Consider the following 24,664-nt stretch of genomic DNA (forward strand, 5'->3'; position numbering starts at 1 on the left):
AATATTCAAGGTGGACGAATGCATTCTCTTTTATAAAGTATTGGAACGAGGGTACCCAACATGAACTCGCGCGCCAGAGTCTAATCGGCCATCACCGTTCCATGGCTCTTGTTCGGTCAGATCTCACAGTAAAAGACTCAAAACACTTTGTAAAGGCTGGTGACATCTAGTGGAAGCAATAGGAAGTGCCAAAACATTAATCAACCCCTGTGTGTTTCAAAGGCATAGGCTTAAAGGTAATTCAACACATCAGGTATCCACTTCCTGTCAGAAAATGTCTCAGGGTTTTGCCTGCCAAATGAGTTCTGTTATACTCACAGACACCATTCAAACAGTTTTAGAAACTTTAGGGTGTTTTCTATCCATATATAATAAGTATATGCATATTCTAGTTACTGGGTAGGATTAGTAACCAGATTAAATCGGGTACGTTTTTTTATCCAGCCGTGAAAATACTGCCCCCTAGCCCCAACAGGTTAATGATATCATTGAGGTATCATTAAGGTAATTCCCATGTTTGAGTCCAACTCCAAAGGGTTCCGCAGTGTGCACGCACCCAGCACAATCAGAACAATAACATGCCAGTTCCCCAACCCTCCGTTCCTCCAGTAGGGAGATGACAGGAGCTTCAGACCCAACATCAAACAGACAAGAGAAAAATGGTTCTGGCTGCCTCCTGACACACACACACACACACACACACATACACACACACACTGGCAAAGAGGGAACGCCTGGGCATTCTAGAAACAAAATACACCAACAAACAGAATCCAGTCTATATTTTTGTACGGTTGGAAATGATCCAGAATAATCAAGGTCCCGAAGCAGCCATGGGATTAAAGCATGTCAAACGATGAGATGTGATATGCCTGGTAGTTTAGTGGTGATGTGTAGTGGTGACGTGTAGTTGTGACATGTAGTGGTGATGTGTAGTGGTGATGTGTAGTTGTGAAGTATAGCGGTGATGTGTAGCGGTGATGTGTAGTGGTGACGTGTAGTTGTGACGTGTAGTTGTGAAGTGTAGCGGTGATGTGTAGTGGTGATGTGTAGTTGTGACGTGTAGTGGTGATGTGTAGTTGTGACGTGTAGTGGTGATGTGTAGTTGTGAAGTGTAGCCGTGATGTGTAGTGGGGGCTGAGACTGAGCCACTCTGGAAACACACACTAACACATCAATGCAATCTCTCATTTACAAAAAAAACCTTTCATGATGGAGGTTCAGAGACATCGAGATGACAGGGAGTGTCACGGTTGTGTGGAGAGACGGACCAAGGCGCAGTGTGTTCTGAGTTCCACATAATTTATTACTGAAACTTACCAACAACAAAAAGAAACAAACAACGAACCGTGACGACAGAGGTGCTACATCCACTAACTAAAAACAAGATCCCACAAAAAACTGTGGGGAAATGGCTACCTAAATATGATCCCCAATCAGAGACAACGATAAACAGCTGCCTCTGATTGGGAACCATACTAGGCCAACATAGAAATAGAACAACCTAGATTACCCACCCTAGTCACACCCTGACCTAACCAACATAGAGAATAAAAAGGCTCTCTATGGTCAGGGCGTGACAGGGAGGGAGGGATGGATGGAGAGGGGGAATGCTGGAAGAGATAGAAATAGAGGGACAATGTTTAGAGAGCAAGGGAATGGCAGAGAGAAAGGGAGAGCGATAGAGACAGAAAGCATTCCCTCCCCCATATGCCCCCCGAGCCACAACTACGGCAACATAACCAACAAAAACGGGTCACAACTCTTGCAGCTCTGCCGCACGCTGGGTATGTACATAGTCAATGGTAGGCTTCGAGGGTTCGAGGGGACTCCTATGGTAGGTACACCTATAGCACATCTACTGGCAGTAGTACTGTAGCCTACTTTATCACTGACCTCAATCCAGAGTCTCTCAGAGCATTCACAGTCAGTCCACTGACACCGCTATCAGATCACAGCAAAATCACAGTCTACTTGAACAGAGGAATACTCAATAATGAGGCATCGAAGCACAAGGAAAACCTACCAAAAAACTATTAGGCAACAACAAATTCAATCCCTTTTAGACAACTTCCTGGACAAATCTTTTCAATGTAATAGTGAATGTGTAGTTGGTGTAAGTGTAAACTTGGCAGTAGAAGACCTGAACAGTATAATTGACCTTTCAGCTTCCCTATCAAATCTAAAACTTTCAAACACAAAACTGAAAAGAATTAAGAACAATGACAAATGTTGGATGAAGAATGCGAAACCTAAGAAAGAAATTGAGAAACTTATCCAACCAAAAACATAGAGACCAAGAAAACCTGAGGCTACGCCTTCACTATGGTGAATCACTAAAACAATACAGAAATACACTACGGAAAAAGAAGGAACAGCACGTCAGAAATCAGCTCAATGTAATTGAAGAATCCATAGACTCTAACCACTTCTGGGAAAATTGGAAAACTCTAGACAAACAACAACACAAAGAGCTATCTAAACCACTTCTCTAATCTTTTTGGCCCTATAACAAAGAACAAACAGCAAAAACATATACATGATCAAATATACATCTTAGAATCAACTATTAAAGACTACCAGAACCCACTGGATTCTCCAATTACATTGAAAGAACTACAGGACAAAATACAAACCATCCAACCCAAAAACGGCTGTGGTGTTGATGGTATCCTCAATGAAAAGATAAAATATACAGACAAAAAATTCCAATCTGGCTTTACTTAAACTCTTTAACATCATCCTTAGCTCTGGCATCTTCCCCAATATTTGGAAACAAGGACTGATCACCCCAATCCACAAAAGTGGAGACAAATTTGACCCCAATAACTACCGTGCGATATGTGTCAACAGCAGCCTTGGAAAATCCTCTGCATTATCATTAACAGCAGACTCGTACATTTCCTCAGTGAAAACAATGTTCTGAGTAAAGGTCAAATTGGCTTTTTACCAATTACTGTACGACAGACCACGTATTCACCCTGGACACCCTAATTGACAAACAAACAAAACAAAACAAAGGCAAAGTCTTCTCATGCTTTGTTGATTTCAAAAAAGCTTTTTGACTCAATTTGGCATGAGGGTCTGCTATACAATTGATGGAAAGTGGTGTTGGGGGAAAACATACAACATTATAAAATCCATGTACACAAACAACAAGTGTGTGGTTAAAAATGGCAAAAAACACACATTTCTTTCCACAGGGCTGTGGGGTGAGACAGGGATGCATCTTAAGCCCCACCTTCTTCAACATATATATATATATATATATATATACACGAATTGGCGAGGGCACTAGAACAGTCTGCAGCAATCAGCCTCACCCTATTAGAATCTGAAGTCAAATGTCTACTGTTTGCTGATGATATGGTGCTTCTGTTCCCAACCATGGAGGGCCTACAGCAGCACCTAGATATTCTGCACAGATTCTGTCAGACCTGGGCCCTGACAGTAAATCTCAGTAAGACAAAAATAATGGTGTTCCAAAAAAGGTCCGGTTGCCAGGACAACAAATACAAATTCCATCTAGACACCGTTGCCCTAGAGCACACAAAAAACTATACATACCTCGGCCTAAACATCAGTGCCACAAGTAACTTCCACAAAGTTGTGAACGATCTGAGAGACAAGGTCCTTCTATGCCATCAAAAGGAACATAAAATTCGACATACCAAATAGGATCTGGCTAAAAGTACCTGAATCAGTTATAGAACCCTTTGCCCTTTATGGTTATGAGGTCTGGGGTCCGCTCACCAAACCAAGAATTTACAAAATGGGACAAACACCAAATTGAGACTCTGCATGCAGAATTCAGCCAAAAAATCCTCTGTGTACAATGTAAAACACCAAATAATGCATGCAGAGCAGAAATAGGCCGATACCCGCTAATGATCAAAATCCATAAAAGAGCCGTTCAATTCTACAACCACCTAAAAGGAAGTGATTCCCAAACCTTCCATAACAAAGCCATCACCTACAGAGAGATGAACCTGGAGAAGAGCCCCTAAGCAAGCTGGTCCTGTGGCTCTGTTCAGAAAAACAAATAGACCACACAGAGCTCCAGGACAGCAACACAATTAGACCCAACCAAATCATGAGAAAACAAAAAGATAATTACTTGACAGATTGGAAAGAATGAACAAAAAACTGAGCAAACTAGAATGCTGTTTGGCCCTAAACAGAGAGTACACAGAATACCTGACCACTGTGACTGACCCAAACTTAAGGAAAGCTTTGACTATGTACAGTGGTTGCTCCCATAAAAGTTTTGTGATTATGCTGCAGGACTTAGAGGTAATTTGTGGTTTAGTACGGTACCATGCATCATTACATCATTGCTCCAGACCAGCGCAAGGGGGAGTTAGAGCACTGATTATGCTTTTGGGTCCCAAGTTGCTACAGTGTCTCTGTAGTACTGTAGCCTACTCCCGACCAGTCACATTGTACAGCGGTCTAAGTGCATTGCAGTGTATGCTGTGTTGCTACAGATGCTGGTTCAGTGCCTTCCTCAACTGGGAGATCCATGAGATTACTGTAGTTTTTTGGTATCTCTCCCTCTAAAAACAGAAATAAATCATTCTAAATACAAACTGGCTTTATTTACAAATTAGTAACAATGTCTCACCCCATGTTCAAGAATGGCCTTTTTCTCGCTCATTTTACGTTATTTAAAAACTAAATAATCTCCAAAATATTGTTATTTTTTAAACAAAGCGATTATTATTATTATTAATTTAGAATGATATAAAAGCCCGTTGGACAGTCTCACAGATATATTATTAACCCTGTTATTAGCAGGACTTTATATATTGGTCATATTGGTCGTGGCTTCCGAGTGGCGCACAATGGAACTGCCTTGCAGTTCTCCAGCTGTATCCATTGAAACAGCGGTGGGCGTGCGAGGTTCAAGGCACGAGGGCAGGGGGCAGGGGATGGGCCGCAGAGCCCCACACAGAAGACGGACCAAGCCCATGGGGAAGGGAGGAGGAGTTCCAGTCTACGCGTTCAAACTAAAACAATGTAATTAATAATGGTGCGAAAAATGCCCCCTAGATATGAATTCAGAGGGTAGATATTATTAAATATTAAAGCATTAGACCTCTCACTAAAGATGTCACTCAAAAGTTATACTTAAACCCGAACTGGATTTAACGAAAAATGACATGAAAAGCACACATTTGTAAATCCCAAACAAGATGCTGTGTTTTTAATTACCGCAGTGATGGACAGCTAGTGGTATTTTGAAAACAGGTTTTCAAACACTTGTAGTCAGATGAGCAGGACAATAGACTCTTTATAGCCCGGCTACTGTAGGTGTGAAAGTCACACCTTTCCTGTACTCCTCACCCCGCCCCAAACTCCACCCTTAACACAGTTACCATTCAAAAACCAGCTGTTAATCTAAGAAAATATGACATTGTGACCAAAGACAACAGACGAAATGGACATCATTTTCATCAAGTCAGCTTCTTTCCATGGTGCTACCCGTTCCAGGGTTAGGACCGTAACATCGAGAGGACTTGAAAATGAGCCGGAGCTGAGAGGGTCACCAAAACTAAAGGTATTTTGGTATCAGTGCATTTTCTTTAAAAACATGTATATAGCCTATCAATGTGTAGGCACACTGTGTAATAACATCGATAATTAAATAAAGGTTCAATAAAATAAAAAAAATAAAAAAATGATTGTGTACTAAAAACGTGAATGTGTTTTTGCAGAGCATACAGCCGTGCCGACAACCATCCGTGGAGATCAGTGGACAAAGGGCTGGACAACGGGCCGCACCGAAAAACCCATGGTTGCCAAGAAAGCGGTTAGTTTAGCTAGATTCTTAAAATGTGTACGCAGCATTTGTGTCTTGGAGTCACTTTTAATTCTTAACCTCCCACCTATGTAACAGCCAGTGGAATCCTGTGGCGCGTTATTCAAATACCTTAGAAATGCTATTACTTCAATTTCTCAAACATTTGACTATTTTACACCATTTTAAAGACAAGACTCTCGTTAATCTAACCACACTGTCCGATTTCAAAAAGGCTTTACAACGAAAGCAAAACATTAGATTATGTCAGCAGAGTACCCAGCCAGAAATAATCAGACACCCATTTTTCAAGCTAGCATATAATGTCACATAAACCCAAACCACAGCTAAATGTAGCACTAACCTTTGATGATCTTCATCAGATGACAATCCTAGGACATTCTGTTATACAATACATGCATGTTTTGTTCAATCAAGTTCATATTTATATCAAAAACCAGCTTTTTACATTAGCATGTGACGTTCAGAACTAGCATACCCACCGCAAACTTCCGGTGAATTTACTAAATTACTCACGATAAACGTTCACAAAAAACATAACAATTATTTAAAAAATTATAGCTACAGAACTCCTTTATGCAATCGTTATGTCCGATTTTAAAATAGCTTTTCGGCAAAAGCACATTTTGCAATATTCTGAGTAGATAGCCCAGCCATCACGGGCTAGCTATTTAGACACCCACCAAGTTTGGCCCTCACCAAACTCCGATTTACTATTAGAAAAATTTGATTACCTTTGCTGTTCTTCGTCAGAATGCACTCCCAGGACTTCTACTTCAATAACAAATGTTGGTTTGGTTCAAAATAATCCATAGTTATGTTCAAATATCCTCTGTTTTGTTCGTGCGTTCAAGACACTATCCGAAGGGTGACGAAGGGTGACGCGCCCGACGCGTTTCGTGACCAAAAAATTCTAAATATTCCATTACCGTACTTCGAAGCATGTCAACCGCTGTTTAAAATCAATTTTTATGCGATTTTTCTCGTAAAAAAGCGATAATATTCCGACCGGGAAACCCTGTTTTAGTTCAAAGACGAAAAAATAAAAACATGGTGTCGCCTCGTGCACGCGTCTCAGTCTCATTGTTCTCTGATCTACCATTATCCAAATGCGCTTGTGTTTTTCAGCCAGGGCCTGCAAAGACATCATTCACCGGTTTGCCGCCTGCTGAGAGCCTATGGGAGCCGTAGGAAGTGTCACGTTACAGCAGAGATCCTCAGTTTTCAATAAAGAGAGTGTAGAAGCCCAAGAAATGGTCAGACAGGCCACTTCCTGTAAGGAATCTTCTCAGGTTTTTGCCTGCCATATGAGTTCTGTTATACTCACAGACACCATTCAAACAGTTTTAGAAACTTTAGTGTGTTTTCTATCCAAAGCCAATAATTATATGCATATTCTAGTTTCTGGGCAGTAGTAATAACCAGATTAAATCGGGTACGTTTTTTATCCGGCCGTGCAAATACTGCCCCCTACCCTAGAGAGGTTAATTGATCTACTGTTTCTATCATAGGCCACTGTAATCGATGGGGGCTCAGGGCGGTACCATTCTGCTCATCTGATGAAGGTGCACATTATCTGAGGGTAGAGATACGGCAAGCGCTGATGCATTGGTCCAGAGCCAGGCGGCATTGGTGGAGAATCAGGCGGAGAATGACGCGATGAAGAGGGTGAGGAACGAGTTGGAATTCCTTTGAGCTCTGGAATTCCACCTCTGACAGTCAGAGTCAACATACCTGGCAGGTTCATCAAGTCGTCAGTTCACCCTGACATTTCCATTCCTCTTCTGACAATAGAACTTGACCAACTGCTCACCAGGCACAGCAAGGGCCGCCCGGACTGTTATGCTGATCAGCTATAGCCTAATAAAGAAATGCAGGTGGCTTATATCTTCAAAATGTTTTAAATGCTTTATTATCGAAATGTAAAAGCATATACTGTACAATACTGTATTTTTTCATCAGCATCTTTATGCTTTCGTTAATAAAATAATGATAAAAAATACTCTTTCAAAATGCTGATGTTTATTTAGTTACTAATTACTATGGGAATAAATATCACTGAATTACAGAAATATTGTAACAAAGTTGTCTAATGAAGGTAAACAAATGGTTGCTTCCTGGAAAATATTATTTCTAACACACACGGTCACGTTGTACAGTGTCATTATGGCTATTATCAAGAAGCTGGACAATAGACTTGTCTAGACGGAGGGTATGGGGAGAATTCTATCATCAAATGTATTTCTTAGTTAGGTTGGTTATATCACAACCGGCCGTGATTGGTTTCAATTTCAGTTTTATCCACCAGAAAAGACATAACAAATAATACATCAAAAAGTATTATTATTATTATTATTATGTATCACATCCGACCAGGACTGGGAGTCCCATAGGGTGGCGCACAGTTGGCCCAGCGTTTCTCTCCCTCTAAAAACAGAAATAAATGTTTTGGCCTTTACAAATATTATTTTGTCCTTTATTCAGATTACAATCGCTCACTTTTGTTTTTTTGTAATTGAAATAACCTCCAAAATATCATTATATATTATAAAGTTGATGGCACAGTCATATAGCCGGCACCTACATAAAGCTGAGTGACTCACACATTCATGGCTTTGGATCAAAACAAATAACTACCAACATTCAATGACATTTTTATTTTCACTGAATCTCCGTTTAGGCTTTGGTTAGACTACAATTATACAATCAGGGTGCAGAAATATTATGCTCTTAGTGTAACCTTCATTTAACTAGGCAAGTCAGTTAAGAACAAATAGTTATTTACAAGGCCAGCCTACTCCTTCCTCCCCATCAGGAAATTGAACCCTGGTCTCCCACGTGCCCGCACAACATGGGGATTTTTTAGCTGAATAGCCCAGTACTATAGCCTATTCCCGACCGTCACATTGTGCAGTGCCATATTTTCCGTTCCAACCTTATTTATTTAAAAAGCATATTGAAGTTAGAAGCAATAGGATTTGAAGCAATAGCTATTTCAGCATCGTTTCGCACTGCTATGAAACAAGCATGGGGACTGGTCTTGATAAATCAATGAGATTTTTATTATCACTGAATCTCCATTTGGGTATTGGTTACACTACAATTAGGGTGTGGAAATGGTATGCCCCTTAGATATTAATGTAGAATCCTCCAATCCTCTTATGCTCTTAGTACTGTAGCATACTCACGACCGCCACGTTGTACAGCGCTATATTTTCCGATTTCATCCTAACGGAAACCCTGAGGGTTTCAAATTAATTAAGCTACATTTCTTAAAAATCAATCCCATATATTATGTTCTTATAAAAAAAGGTTTTAAATTGTCTAGTAATGCCAATATTGAAGACTATCAAATGCTTCTCCAACATGCCCTGTGGTGATCAAACTTGCACTAACTTGCAGTGAGCATAGCCTTGCTATTGAGAAAGGCCGCCGTAGGCAGACCTGGCTCTCAAAAGACAGGCAATGTGCACACTGGCGATGCACTTCCTAACCTCCTGCTAAATGTATGACCATATCAGAGACACATACAGTGGGGGAAAAAAGTATTTGATCCCCTGCTGATTTTGTATATTTGCCCACTGACAAAGAAATGATCAGTCTATAATTTTAATGTTAGGTTTATTTGAACAGTGAGAGACAGAATAACAACAAAAATATAGAGAAAAATGCATGTCAAAAATGTTATAAATTGATTTGCATTTTAATGAGGGAAATAAATATTTGACCCCTCTCAATCAGAAAGATGTCTGGCTCCCAGGTGTCTTTTATACAGGTAACGACCTGAGATTAGGAGCACACTCTTAAAGGGAGTGCTCCTAACCGCAGCTTGTTACCTGTATAAAAGACACCTGTCCACAGAAGCAATCAATCAATCAGATTCCAAACTCTCCACCATGGCCAAGACCAAAGAGCTCTCCAAGGATGTCAGGGACAAGATTGTAGACCTACACAAGGCTGGAATGGGCTACAAGACCATCGCCAAGCAGCTTGGTGAGAAGGTGACAACATTTGGTGCGATTATTCACAAATGGAAGAAACACAAAAGAACTGTCAATCTCCCACGGCCTGGGGCTCCATGCAAGATCTCACCTCGTGGAGTTGCAATGATCATGACAACGGTGAGGAATCAGCCCAGAACTACACGGGAGGATCTTGTCAATGATCTCAAGGCAGCTGGGACCATAGTCACCAAGAAAACAATTAGTAACACACTACGCCGTGAAGGACTGAAATCCTGCAGCGCCCGCAAGGTCCCCCTGCTCAAGAATACATATACATGCCCATCTGAAGTTTGTCAATGAACATCTGAATGATTCAGAGGACAACTGGTGAACGTGTTGTGGTCAAATGAGACCAAAATGGAGCTCTTTGGCATCAACTCAACTCGCCGTGTTTGGAGGAGGAGGAATGCTGCCTATGACACCAAGAACACCATCTCCACCATCAAACATGGAGGTGGAAACATTATGCTTTGGGGGTGTTTTTCTGCTAAGGGGACAGGACAACTTCACTGCATCATTTGACAGGGCCATGTACTGTCAAATCTTGGGTGAGAACCTCCTTCCCTCAGCCAGGGCATTGAAAATGGGCCGTGGATGGGTATTCCAGCATGACAATGACCCAAAACACACGGCCAAGGCAACAAAGGAGTGGCTCAAGAAGAAGCACATTAAGGTCCTGGAGTGGCCTAGCCAGTCTCTAGACCTTAATCCCATAGAAAATCTGTGGAGTGAGCTGAAGGTTCGAGTTGCCAAACGTCAACCTCGAAACCTTAATGACTTGGAGAAGATCTGCAAAGAGGAGTCGGACAAAATCCCTCCTGAGATGTGTGCAAACCTGGTGGCCAACTACAAGAAACATCTGACCTCTGTGATTGCCAACAAGGGTTTTGCCACCAAGTACTAAGTCATGTTTTGCAGTGGGGTCAAATATTTATTTCCCTCATTAAAATGCAAATGATTTTATAACAATTTTGAAATGCGTTTTTCTGGATTTTTTTGTTGTTATTCTGTCTCTCACTGTTCATATAAACCTACCATTAAAATTATAGACTGATCATTTCTTTATCAGTGGGCAAACGTACAAAATCAGCAGGGGATCAAATACTTTTTCCCCCACTGTATGTCCCTCAGATTACACAACCCCACAAAGAATTTGATTATTTCATATTTTTTTAATAAACTCCCATATCTACTGGGTGAAATACTACAGTGTACCATCACAGCAGCAATATTTGTGACCTGTTGCCACAAGAAAAGGGAAACCAGTGAAGAACAAACACCATTGTAAATACAACCCATTTATGTTTATTTATTTTCCCTTTTGTACGTTAACTATTTGCACATCGTTATAACACTGTATATATATACATAATATGACATTTGAAATATCTTTATTCTTTTGGAACTTTTGTGAGTAATGTTTACTGTCAATTTTTATTGTTTATTTCACTTTTGTTTATTTTGTACTTCACTTGCTTTGGCAATGTAAACATATGTTTCCCATGCCTGTCACGCCCTGACCATAGAGAGCCCTTGTTTGTCTATGGTGTAGTAGGTCAGGGCGTGACTAGGGGGTTGTCTATTTTATATTTCTATGTTGTGTTCTAGTTTATATTTTCTATGTTGGTGTTTTGTATGATTCCCAATTAGAGGCAGCTGGTAATCGTTGTCTCTAATTGGGGATCATATTTAAGTAGCTATTTTTCCGACCTGTGTTTGTGGGATATTGTTTTGTGTTTGTGCCTGTGCACCACGTAGTCACGTTTAGTTGTTCGTTTATTTGATTTAGTTGTTTTTGCTTGAAGTTTCACTTTGGAATAAAGATGTGGAACTCTACACACGCTGCGCCTTGGTCCCGTTCTTACGACAACCGTGACAATGCCAGTAAAGCCCTTCAATTGATTTGAATTGAATTGATATTGGTTCAGAGACAGAGAGAGGGAATGAAGGGAGAGTGGAAGAGAGAAAAGTATAATGGGCAGCATGTGACAGAGTGAGACAGCAGAGGGTTATGCCTCAGTAAAGAGGGGCAGTTAAAAGAGAGAACGAGAGAAAAGCAGAAGATGAGAGGGACAGAAAGACAGAGGGAGTGATTGAAAGAGAGGAAGAGAGAGGGAGAGATGTGAGTATGATGGTCCTTGTGCTGTTCTACTTCCTCCATATTGACTACCTTAAAGACTAGCAGAGAGGGCACTTCCAAGCCCCATTCTAATTAAACCAAATGAGTGTATGAGGCAGAATACAGCTCTGAATACTCCCCTTGTACACCTCACCTCCTCTCTCCACCCCTCTCATCCACTCCTCTCCTCCTCTCTTCTTTAATCTCTTCTCTCCTCCTCTCTCCACTTGTCCTCTCTCCTCTCCTCCTCTCTCCTTTCCTCTTCTCTCCTCTCCTGTCCTTTCCTCTCCTCATCTCCTCTCCTGTTTTGCCTGGCCTTACACACTCTCCTCAATTACTCCTCCACTCACCCCCTTAATCATTCCTATCTTAATGAGCTAGGGATGGAGAAATAGATGGGGGGGGGGGTCCGCTCTAACGATACTTAGTGTAGCAGAGCCTAATCTAAGGTGCCCTTTTTTACTTGTGTAGGCAGTGCCAGTCACAACAGCTTGGCGTAGTGTTCATGTGGGCATTAGATCTGAAATGAGCAGTGAAATCTAGGTCTGCCCTCAGAGACTGAGGGTGAAGAGAAGCCTACAGGGAATCAGCAGGTCTGATTAAAGCATGGAACTCTGATCCAGCCATGAGTGACAGGGCTCTCCACCAATTCCGCGCTGGCAGCTCAGGGAGCACAGAGGAAACGGAAGGAAGAGAAAGGGGAGAGGTTGCAGTGAGTGTTTATCCCTTCATCAGGCTGTGTGTGCACTGTGCTTTTCTCTTCCCCTCTTCCTTTCATTTCATCCTTTCACAGGTTGCAATTGTTTACAATATTTTACATATTTAACCCTCTCAAATTAGGGGACTTTTTTCAAGTGACACTCCTATATGACACTTTAGTAGAAGGATAATGTGTGGAGATTGGCTGGGAGAGCTGTCACTCACCGGGAGGCTGGAGGGGCGGTCCTGCGAGATCAGACCCATGTCCTCTTGGTTGGCCTTCCCAGAATTCCCTGGGGCCTGCTGCTGACTCCTGCCTCCGTAAGTCTCCTGAGGAGCCTCCTGGAGAGAGGGAGAGAGAGAGAGAGAGAGAGAGAGAGAGAGAGAGAGAGAGGGATAGCGATAGAGAGCGAGCAAGAGCGAGAGAGATAACAGAGAGAGAATGAAAGAAAGAGAGAATGAGAGAGAGAATGAAATAAAGAAAGAGAAAGAGAGAGAATGAATGAGAGAGAGAGACAATGGAGAGAGAGAGAGAATGAGAGAGAGCATGAAAGAAAGAGAAAGAGGGAGAATGAATGAGAGAGAGAGAGAGAGAGCAAGACAGAGAGAGAGAGAGCAAGACAGAAAGAGAGAGAGAGAGAGAGATAGAGAGATAGTGAGAGAGAGGGAGACAGAGCGAGAGACAGAGAGAGAGACAGAGAGAGAGAAAGAGAGAATGGGAGAGTGTAGACAGATAGATTTTTTTTAAGGGTTTTACAGTAAATGACATCATGCATTACAGTGTGTCTCTTGGGGGGGCAGGACAGGGGGTCTGATAAATGAAGCACAGCTCTTACAGCTCTAACAGCAGATGATGAATTAAAGTGAGCTAGCCTCCCTCCCTCCATGTTTTGACTAGCTGTGAAAGAGGCATGAATGCCTGTCTCGCTCTGGAACCTCAGGTACAGTGTGTGTGTGTGTGAGTGTGTGTGTGTGTGTGTGTGTGTGTGTGTGTGTGTGTGTGTGTGTGTGTGTGTGTGTGTGTGTGTGTGTGTGTGTGTGTGTGTGTGTGTGTGTGTGTGTGTGCGTGTTAGGTAAACCGGTAGAGTAGAGCTGAGTGTCCCTCAGTCAGACAGTAGTCCAGATAGATAGAAGGAGATATGGGACAGTAATACCAGATGCTAATTAGGTTCTAATTGATTGCTGCTGGATACCCTGTTTAGCATAGGAGACAAGTCTAGCAATACTACAGCAGCACATCCAAACACACACACGCTCATACACACTCACAAAGATACAATGTAACCCAATACTTGACAATAAACCCCCTACTGGTGGACACAAGTGTAGGTGAATCTATTGTCACTGAAACACTCACCATAACAAAAGACCCCATCAACAGCAGTCTTTCCACCTAATCTGATATCTTGAAAAACACACTTTCATCCTTGCTCCTAAGTTGCTTTCTCTCTACTATAATCAAAACCAGATTTAAGTCTGTAAACCAATTTTCTTTCCAGAGATAAAAATGTATTTTTCTCATTGACTCCCTTTCATTGAGTAGTCAGCTCATCCTACATGGTGTTCAGCGATCAGACAGACACCAGGACAATGGAAGCATCCTTGTAGAGGATTATATCTCTACTGGCTACACGATCACTGATACCACAAACACAGAACAACCTCTGTTCTAAACATCTCAGAGAGAGAACCAACACAGAAGATCATCCATTACAACAGCAGTGTGGGGGTGATGGGGACTAGTGAGGATTTGAATGTGGACTGAGACAAATAGACATGGTTCTATATTTAGTACTATGGTGGTGAAGCCTGATGGCATGTATCCTCCCTGAGCGCTAGGCAGGCCTGTGTTGATCTACCAGGGTACAATCTACTCTACACTGGCACCATGCCAACCTGCTGCCTTTATTACATCCTACTGTAGATCAGTCAAGTCTTTCATTTAGTACAGCACCCCTTACACAAATACACACACATCGCTTCTCCTTACACAAATACACACACATCCCTTTCCTTACACAAATACACACACATCCCTTTCCCTTACACAAATACACACACATCCCTTTCCCTTACACAAATACACACACATCCCTTTCCCTTACACAAATACACACACATCCCTTTCCCTTACACAAATACACACACATCCCTTCCCCTTACACAAATACACACACATCCCTTCTCCTTACACAAATACACACACATCCCTTCCCCTTACACAAATACACACACATCCCTTCCCCTTACACAAATACACACACATCCCTTCTCCTTACACAAATACACACACATCCCTTCCCCTTACACAAATACACACACATCCCTTCCCCTTACACAAATACACACACATCCCTTTCCCTTACACAAATACACACACATCCCTTCTCCTTACACAAATACACACACATCCCTTTCCCTTACACAAATACACACACATCCCTTCTCCGTATACAAATACACACACATCCCTTCTCCTTACACAAATACACACACATCCCTTCTCCTTACACAAATACACACACATCGCTTTCCCTTACACAAATACACACACATCCCTTCTCCTTACACAAATACACACAAATCCCTTCTCCTTACACAAATACACACACATCCCTTCTCCTTATACAAATACACACACATCCATTCTCCTTATACAAATACACACACATCCCTTCTCCTTACACAAATACACACACATCCCTTCTCCTTACACAAATACACACACATCCCTTCCCCTTACACAAATACACACACATCCCTTTCCCTTACACAAATACACACACATCCCTTTCCCTTACACAAATACACACACATCCCTTCTCCTTACACAAATACACACACATCCCTTTCCCTTACACAAATACACACACATCCCTTCTCCTTATACAAATACACACACATCCCTTTCCCTTACACAAATACACACACATCCCTTCTCCTTCCACAAATACACACACATCCCTTCTCCTTATACAAATACACACACATCCCTTCTCCTTATACAAATACACACACATCCCTTCTCCTTATACAAATACACACACATCCCTTCTCCTTACACAAATACACACACATCGCTTTCCCTTACACAAATACACACACATCGCTTCTCCTTACACAAATACACACACATCCCTTCTCCTTACACAAATACACACACATCCCTTCTCCTTACACAAATACACACACATCCCTTCTCCTTATACAAATACACACACATCGCTTTCCCTTACACAAATACACACACATCGCTTCTCCTTACACAAATACACACACATCCCTTCTCCTTACACAAATCCACACACATCCCTTCTCCTTACACAAATACACACACATCCCTTCTCCTTACACAAATACACATCACCTTCTCTCTGTAAAAAAACACAGCAATTGTCCTTACAAAAATATATAGCACTTCCTAAGGTAAATAAAGTAGAAAGGGGAGAGAGAGGAAGTGTCTAATGCACACATCCTGAGACTGGCCACTCAACACTCACCACTCCACTCACCACTCCAATCACCACTCCACTCACCACTCCCCTCACCACTCACCACTCCACTCACCACTCCCCTCACCACCCACCACTCACCACTCCACTCACCACCCACCACTCACCACTCCACTCACCACTCCCCTCACCACCCACCACTCCACTCACCACTCCTCACCACTCCACTCACAACTCACCACTCCACTCACCAATGACCACCACTAGTGTACATAAACACTGACAGATACAGACACAGGCACACACGCATCAGTACACTAACCCTATTGAAAACAGGACCGACACAGCAAAGTCAAATATTTACTCAGGCAGAAATGTGTGTGTGTGTGTGTGTGTGTGTGTGTGTGTGTGTGTGTGTGTGTGTGTGTGTGTGTGTGTGTGTGTGTGTGTGTGTGTGTGTGTGTGTGTGTGTGTGTGTGTGTGTGTGTGTGTGTGTGTGTGTTTGATGTGCATTTACTGGAAGGAAATGCTGAGACAACTGGGTCATAGTAATGTTAACCTCGTGCAACTGTTTACATCCTGTCATCATCACCTACTTTCACTATATATATATATATATATATATATATATATATATATATATATATATATATAGAGAGAGAGAGAGAGAGAGAGAGAGAGAGAGATGACCAACTAGGTTCACCCAGCCACATAATAATACACACAGGCACAAACGACCTGGGAGCACAGCAGGAAGGGGTGGCCACAGCACTCAAGGGAGTGCTACTTTCCCCAACGCACAAGTGGTTATCTACACCCTGCTACCACGATAATACTTTCACCCTGCTACCATACAAGTATTTCCCGTGACTGTGCCTCAAAACCAAATGTTTACCTGGTCATCCACTCCACCCTGGACTTGAACAGTCTTTGCGACCAGGTCCACCTATACAAGGCAGCAGTGCCCACCTTTGCCCGGACCCTAAAGGACACCGCCCTCAACCGCAGCTGCAACACTTCACACAGGAGCAACAGATCAATAGACACCCCACCCAGACCAGCAAGACACTCTCTGAGACCTGCGGGACCTTTGGCTAGAAATTCAAAAGGAAATTATCTTAACAGAGAAAAATGTCCTCCTGTGTGCTACCTATATCCCCCCACTAGAATCCCCATACTTTAATGAAGACAGCTTCTCCATCCTGGAGGGGGAAATCAATAATTTCCAGGCCCAGGGACATGTACTAATCTGTGGCGACCTAAATGCCAGAAATTGACAAAAACCTGACACCCTCAGCACACAGGGGGACAAACACCTGCCTGGAGGTGACAGCATTCCATCCCCCATATGCCCCCCTAGGCACAACTACAACAACATAACCAACAAAAACGGGTCACAACTCCTGCCGCTCTGTCGCACGCTGGGTATGTACATAGTCGATGGTAGGCTTCGAGGGGACTCCTATGGTAGATACACCTATAGCTCATCTCTTGGCAGTAGTACTGTAGACTACTTTATCACTGACCTCAACCCAGAGTCTCTCAGAGCGTTCACAGTCAGCCCACTGACACTCCTATCAGACCACAGCAAAATCACAGTCTACTTGAACAGAGCAATACTCAATCATGAGGCATCAAAGCCAAAGGAACTGAATAATATTAAGAAATGCTATAGATGGAAGGAAAGTAGTGTGGCAACCTACCAAAAAACAATCAGGCATCAAAAAATGTAATCCCTTTTAGACAACATCCTGGACAAAACATTCCACTGTAATAGTGAAGGTGTAAACTTGGCAGTAGAAAACCTAAACAGTATATTTGACCTCTCAGCTTCCCTATCAAATCTAAAAATTTCAAACAGAAAACTGAAGAAAATTAACAATAATGACAAATGTGACCCGATTCAGGAAACTAGGCATATGTCGCAAGTCACAACTTCACAGGAGAGCCGTTTGAACGTAAAAAATGGTTTCGATCCAAATGCGTTTTTTGGCCGAAATGCCTTTCTCGAACATGTGAACTTTCATGTGCCTTAATAACAAACTTGTATGCCATCTGTAAATACGAATACAATTGTTAAATTACGATCCTTGTTTTTTAAGCCATAGAAAAAGTCAGCAACCTTCCCACTAGCCATGATTGGCTGAGATAATGAGTGGGCTGGACATGCCGAGAGAAGAGTTCGGATTGGTCTGCCAGATCGATGGCTTCTGTCTATTTGAGCTGGTCAGTCTGTGTTGGTAATCCTGTCAAACGCGGATTTTTTAAAATGTATTGTGTAGTGGTGCTGCATAGGCAAGTATTGCTCTCCACTCTCTGAAGGATCAAGTTTTAAAATCAGTGGAATTAGAGTATGATAGCTAAAGAGATGGAGAAAACACCTGCCTCCAGATTACATCTTCAAACAAAGGGCAACTGTGTGTAACAGTGTAGGTTCCGTCCCTCTCTTCGCCCCAACCCGGGCTCGAACCAGGGACCCTTGCACACATCAACAACTGACACCCCACGAAGCATCGTTACCCATCGCGCCACAAAAGCCTGCCTCCAGATTACATCTTCATCTACATCTGCATCTGCAACGCAAGGGGAAACCCTACTTCAAGTCTCAGAGCGAGTGACGTCACTGATTGAAATGCTATTAGCGCGCACCAGCCATAAACTAACTAGCCATTTCACATCGCTTACACTCACCCCCCCTTTGACCTCCTCCTTTTTCCACAGCAACCAATGATCCGGGTCAACAGCATCAATGTAACAGTGTAGGTTCCGTCCCTCTCTTCGCCCCAACCCGGGCTCGAACCAGGGACCCTTGCACACATCAACAACTGACACCCCACGAAGCATCGTTACCCATCGCGCCACAAAAGCCGCGGCCCTTGCAACGCAAGGGGAAACCCTACTTCAAGTCTCAGAGCGAGTGACGTCACTGATTGAAATGCTATTAGCGCGCACCACCGCTAACTAACTAGCCATTTCACATCGGTTACATGTGGCATGGCATCCATGACAGGGAGACGCGTCCATCATGCATGATGATGTATACAGGTAAGATAGTCTAGAGTTTGCTAGCTACATTTTCCGATATTATACGTTTCTAATTTTGACAGAAAGTGGTTTCATTTCAAGCTAAAATGTACTGTTAACTAGCTAGCTAACGTTAGCTGGCTGGCTCCCTAGCTGACGTTGTTATTCGTATCCCAGAGCTGTTTGCTTTGCTAGTTAGAGCCTAATGTTAGCTAGCTAACATTGAACCTGGTTGGTTAGCTCCCAACATATTCATACAGTGTAGTAACGACATGATTTGGCACTCTGTTCGTTGTTGTTTAACTAGCTAAGGTTAGCTGGCAGGCTTGTTAGCTAATGTTACGTGACGTGTGATTTTACACATTATTTATCTAGCTAAGTTCATTGTTTACCTAGCTAGCTAGCTACATGTCTTAAGCTAAAGTGTACTGTTAGCTAGCTAGCTAACATTCGCTGGTTGGCTCCCTAGCTAACGTTGTTATTTGTATCCCAGAGCTGTTTGCTTTGCTAGTTGCAGCCTAATGTTAGCTAGCTAACATTGAACCTGGATGGTTAGCCCCAGCATATACATGCAGTGTAGTAATGACATGATTTGGCACTATGTTCATTGTTGTTTAGCTAGATAATGTTAGCTGGCTGGCTCGTTAGATAACATTACGTGACGTGCAATTTTACACGTTGTCTTAAGCTAAAGTGTACATCACGCGTTGAATATGGCCGGTGTCAGTAAACGTCTGCAAAGAAGCGTAATGAAATTGTTGCCATCAGAGCTGGTTAGGCTGTTTTCATGTCATCCATAGGTAAACAAATCATCGGCCAGAGCATCAAGTCTGTGCTCTGAACACTCCGAGGGCCGAAACAAGATGGGTGGGGCTAAAGCTTAAGAGGGTGTGAAAGATGCTGAATGGGTGTAGACAAAGAAGAGCTCATCACTAGATACCAAAACATTCAAAGGCCATTTCCTCAAAAGTGAGTTTACAAGTTTCCAAGAATTACTTTCCCATTGTTCCTCAACAATGCAGTATGATATACCATTTTGTAGCTCTTAGTCTCTACTTTTATCCAATGTAAAAAACCCAATTTCAAATGTTGCTACATAAGTCCGAATCTAGGTGGTGAGTCACAAATGGTTGATGAAGAATGCAAAACCTAAGAAAGAAATTGAGAAACGTATCCAACCAAAAACATAGAGACCCAGAAAACCTGAGTCTACGCCTTCACTATGGTGAATCACTAAAACAATACAGAAATACACTACGGAAAAAGAAGGAACAGCACGTCAGAAATCAGCTCAATATAATTGAAGAATCCATAAACTAACCAATTCTGAGGAAATTGGAAAACTCTAAACAATCAACAACACGAAGAGTTATCTATCCAAAACAGAGATGTATGGGTACACCACTTCTCCAATCTTTTTGGCCCTATAACAAAGAACAAACAGCAAAAACATATATATGATCAAATACAACTCTTAGAATCAACTATTAAAGACTACCAGAACCCACTGGATTCTCAAATTACATTGAATGAACTACAGGACAAAATACAAACCCTCCAACCCAAAAAGGCCTGTGGTGTTGATGGTATACATCTTACATTTGAGTCATTTAGCAGACGCTCTTATCCAGAGCAACTTACAGTAGTGAATGCATACATTTCATACATTTTTTCCCCCATACTGGTCCCCCATGGGAATCAAACCCACAACCCCAGCATTGCAAACACCATGCTCTACCAACTGAGCCACACGGGACCATCCTCCATGAAATGCTAAAATATACAGACCAAAAATTCCAATTGGCTATACTTAAACTCTTTAACATTATGCTTAGCTCTGGCATCTTCCCCAATATTTGGAACCAAGGACTGATCACCCCAATCCACAAAAGTGGAGACAGATTTGACCCCAACAACTACCGTGGGATATGTGTCAACAGCAGCCTTGGGAAAATCCTCTGCATTATCATTAACAGCAGACTCGTACATTTCCTCAGTGAAAACAATGTACTGAGCAAATGTAAAATTGGCTTTTCACCAAATTACCGTACAACAGACCATGTATTCACCCTGCACACCCTAATTGACAAACATACAAAATAAAACAAAGGCAAAGTCTTCTCATGCTTTGTTGATTTCAAAAAAGCTTTTTGACTCAATTTGGCATGAGGGTCTGCTATACAAATTGATGGAAATTGGTGTTGGGGGACAAACATACAACATTATAAAAGTGTGTGGTTAAAAATGGCAGCTTAAGCCCCACCCTCTTCAACATATACACTGCTCAAAAAATAAAGGGAACACTAAAATAACATCCTAGATCTGAATGAATGAAATAATCTTATTAAATACTTTTTTCTTTACATAGTTGAATGTGCTGACAACAAAATCACACAAAAATAATCAATGGAAATCCAATTTATCAACCCATGGAGGTCTGGATTTGGAGTCACACTCAAAATTAAAGTGGAAAATCACACTACAGGCTGATCCAACTTTGATGTAATGTCCTTAAAACAAGTTAAAATTAGGCTCAGTAGTGTGTGTGGCCTCCACGTGCCTGTATGACCTCCCTACAATGCCTGGGCATGCTCCTGATGAGGTGGCGGATGGTCTCCTGAGGGATCTCCTCCCAGACCTGGACTAAAGCATCCGCCAACTCCTGGACAGTCTGTGGTGCAACGTGGCGTTGGTGGATAGAGCGAGACATGATGTCCCAGATGTGCTCAATTGGATTCAGGTCTGGGGAACGGGCGGGCCAGTCCATAGCATCAATGCCTTCCTCTTGCAGGAACTGCTGACACACTCCAGCCACATGAGGTCTAGCATTGTCTTGCATTAGGAGGAACCCAGGGCCAACCGCACCAGCATATGGTCTCACAAGGGGTCTGAGGATCTCATCTCGGTACCTAATGGCAGTCAGGCTACCTCTGGCGAGCACATGGAGGGCTGTGCGGCCCCCCCAAAGAAATGCCACCCCACACCATGACTGACCCACCGCCAAACCGGTCATGCTGGAGGATGTTGCAGGCAGCAGAACGTTCTCCACGGGCGTCTCCAGACTCTGTCACGTCTGTCACATGTGCTCAGTATGAACCTGCTTTCATCTGTGAAGAGCACAGGGCGCCAGTGGCGAATTTGCCAATCTTGGTGTTCTCTGGCAAATGCCAAACGTCCTGCACGGTGTTGGGCTGTAAGCACAACCCCCACCTGTGGACGTCGGGCCCTCATACCACCCTCATGGAGTCTGTTTCTGACCGTTTGAGCAGACACATGCACATTTGTGGCCTGCTGGAGGTCATTTTGCAGGGCTCTGGCAGTGCTCCTCCTGCTCCTCCTTGCACAAAGGCGGAGGTAGCGGTCCTGCTGCTGGGTTGTTGCCCTCCTACGGCCTCCTCCACGTCTCCTGATGTACTGGCCTGTCTCCTGGTAGCGCCTCCATGCTCTGGACACTACGCTGACAGACACAGCAAACCTTCTTGCCACAGCTTGCATTGATGTGCCATCCTGGATGAGCTGCACTACCTGAGCCACTTGTGTGGGTTGTAGACTCCGTCTCATGCTACCACTAGAGTGAAACCACCGCCAGCATTCAAAAGTGACCAAAACATCAGCCAGGAAGCATAGGAACTGAGAAGTGGTCTGTGGTTACCACCTGCAGAACCACTCCTTTATTGGGGGTGTCTTGCTAATTGCCTATAATTTCCACCTGTTGTCTATTCCATTTGCACAACAGCATGTGACATTTATTGTCAATCAGTGTTTCTTCCTAAGTGGACAGTTTGATTTCACAGAAGTGTGATTGACTTGGAGTTACATTGTGTTGTTTAAGTGTTCCCTTTTTGAGCAGTATATATCAATGAATTGGCGAGGGCACTAGAACAGTCTGCAGCACCTGGCCTCACCCTACTTGAATCTGAAGTCAAACGTTTACTGTTTGCTGATGATATGGTGCTGTCCTCAACCAAGAGGGCATACAGCAGCACCTAAATATTCTGCATAGATTCTGTCAGACCTGGGCCCTGACAGTAAATCTCAGTAAGACAAAAATAATGGTGTTCCAAAAAAAGGTCCAGTTGCCAGGACCACAAATACAACTTCTGCATTCAGAATTCGACAAACATATCCTCTGTGTTCAAATTAAAAGACCAAATAATGCATGCAAAGCAGAATTACGCCGATACCCTCTAATTATCAAAATCCAGAAAAGAGCTGTTCAATTCTACAACCACCTAAAATGAAGTGATTCCCAAACCTTCCATAACAAAGCCATCACCTACAGAGAGATGAACCTGGAGAAGAGTCTCCTAAGCAAGCTGTTCCTGGGGCTCTGTTCACAAACACAAACACACACCACAGAGCTCCAGGACAGCAACACAATTAGACCCAACCATATCATGAGAAAACAAAAAGATAATTACTTGACACATTGGAAAGAATGAACAAAAAACAGAGCAAACTAGAATGCTGTTTGGCCCTAAACAGAGAGTACACAGAGTACAGTACCTGACCACAGTGACTGACCCAAACTTCAGGAAAGCTTTGACTATGTACAGACTCAGTGAGCATAGCCTTGCTATTGAGAAACGCTGCAGTATGGCAGACCTGGATCTCAAGAGAAGACGGGCTATGTGCACACTGCCCACAAAATGAGGTGGGAACTGAGCTGCACTTCCTAACCTCCTGCCAAATGTATGACCATATTAGACACATATTTCCCTCAGATTACACAGACTGAGAGTGAGACAGAGGGAGAGAGAGAGAGAGAGAGAGAGAGTGGGAGAGAGAGCAATAGAGAGAGACAGAGGGAGAGAGAGAGAGGGAGCAAGAGAGAGACAATCAATGAGTACAGCCAAAGTGAGGTTAGTCTAATTTTGCTTCATGTATTTTTTGTCATTTTCTTGAAAATAGTCATTTCTGAGCTAATTTAGAAGCTATGATGAGCAGCTAGAATATCATCCAGTCCTCCACACCTTACGCCTGGAGCTACACTTATTCCTGTCTTCACACACACACACACACACACACACACACACACACACACACACACACACACACACACACACACACACACACACACACACACACACACACACACACACACACACACACACACACACACACACACACACACACACACACACACACACACACACACACACACACACACACACACACACACACACACACACACACACACACACTGTTTTTAACAAGGCTTCATCTTAGCGTAATAGAAAAGAGGGTATTGAAAAAAAGGATTTGAAGTTCATGAGGGAATGCAGGAATCTGACTGAAATGATGTTAGACAGCCATGGGGAGTTAAGAGTTAGTATTACATATATAGACTGATAAATGGTGAGTAGGCTGTTTGTCTGGGCTTGGAGATGGATAGAAAGCATTCATAAATGAAAGATATACAGTATCTTTCAGTGGCATGGCCCTCTCCTCTTCTCTCTCTCTTTCCTTCCATCCATCCTTCCTTGCCTCTCTCCTGCCATGCCTCATGACTACCAAACGAATGTCATCCCCACACCGTCACAGA

General features: G+C 42.8%; 1 protein-coding gene across 1 annotated transcript in view; it reads right to left on the bottom strand.

Annotated features, from left to right (window-relative positions):
* The window catches only part of LOC106575065 (AT-rich interactive domain-containing protein 1B), a 304,921-nt gene that overhangs the window by 181,270 nt on the left and 98,987 nt on the right, over positions 1 to 24,664 (bottom strand). Inside the window, exon 4 of the mRNA XM_045714993.1 lies at positions 12,869 to 12,985. Coding sequence (XP_045570949.1) covers positions 12,869 to 12,985 — 117 coding nt within the window. The remainder of the gene's footprint in view (positions 1 to 12,868; positions 12,986 to 24,664) is intronic.

This window comes from Salmo salar, chromosome ssa01, assembly GCF_905237065.1.
Source record: "Salmo salar chromosome ssa01, Ssal_v3.1, whole genome shotgun sequence".
Lineage (NCBI taxonomy): Eukaryota > Metazoa > Chordata > Actinopteri > Salmoniformes > Salmonidae > Salmo > Salmo salar.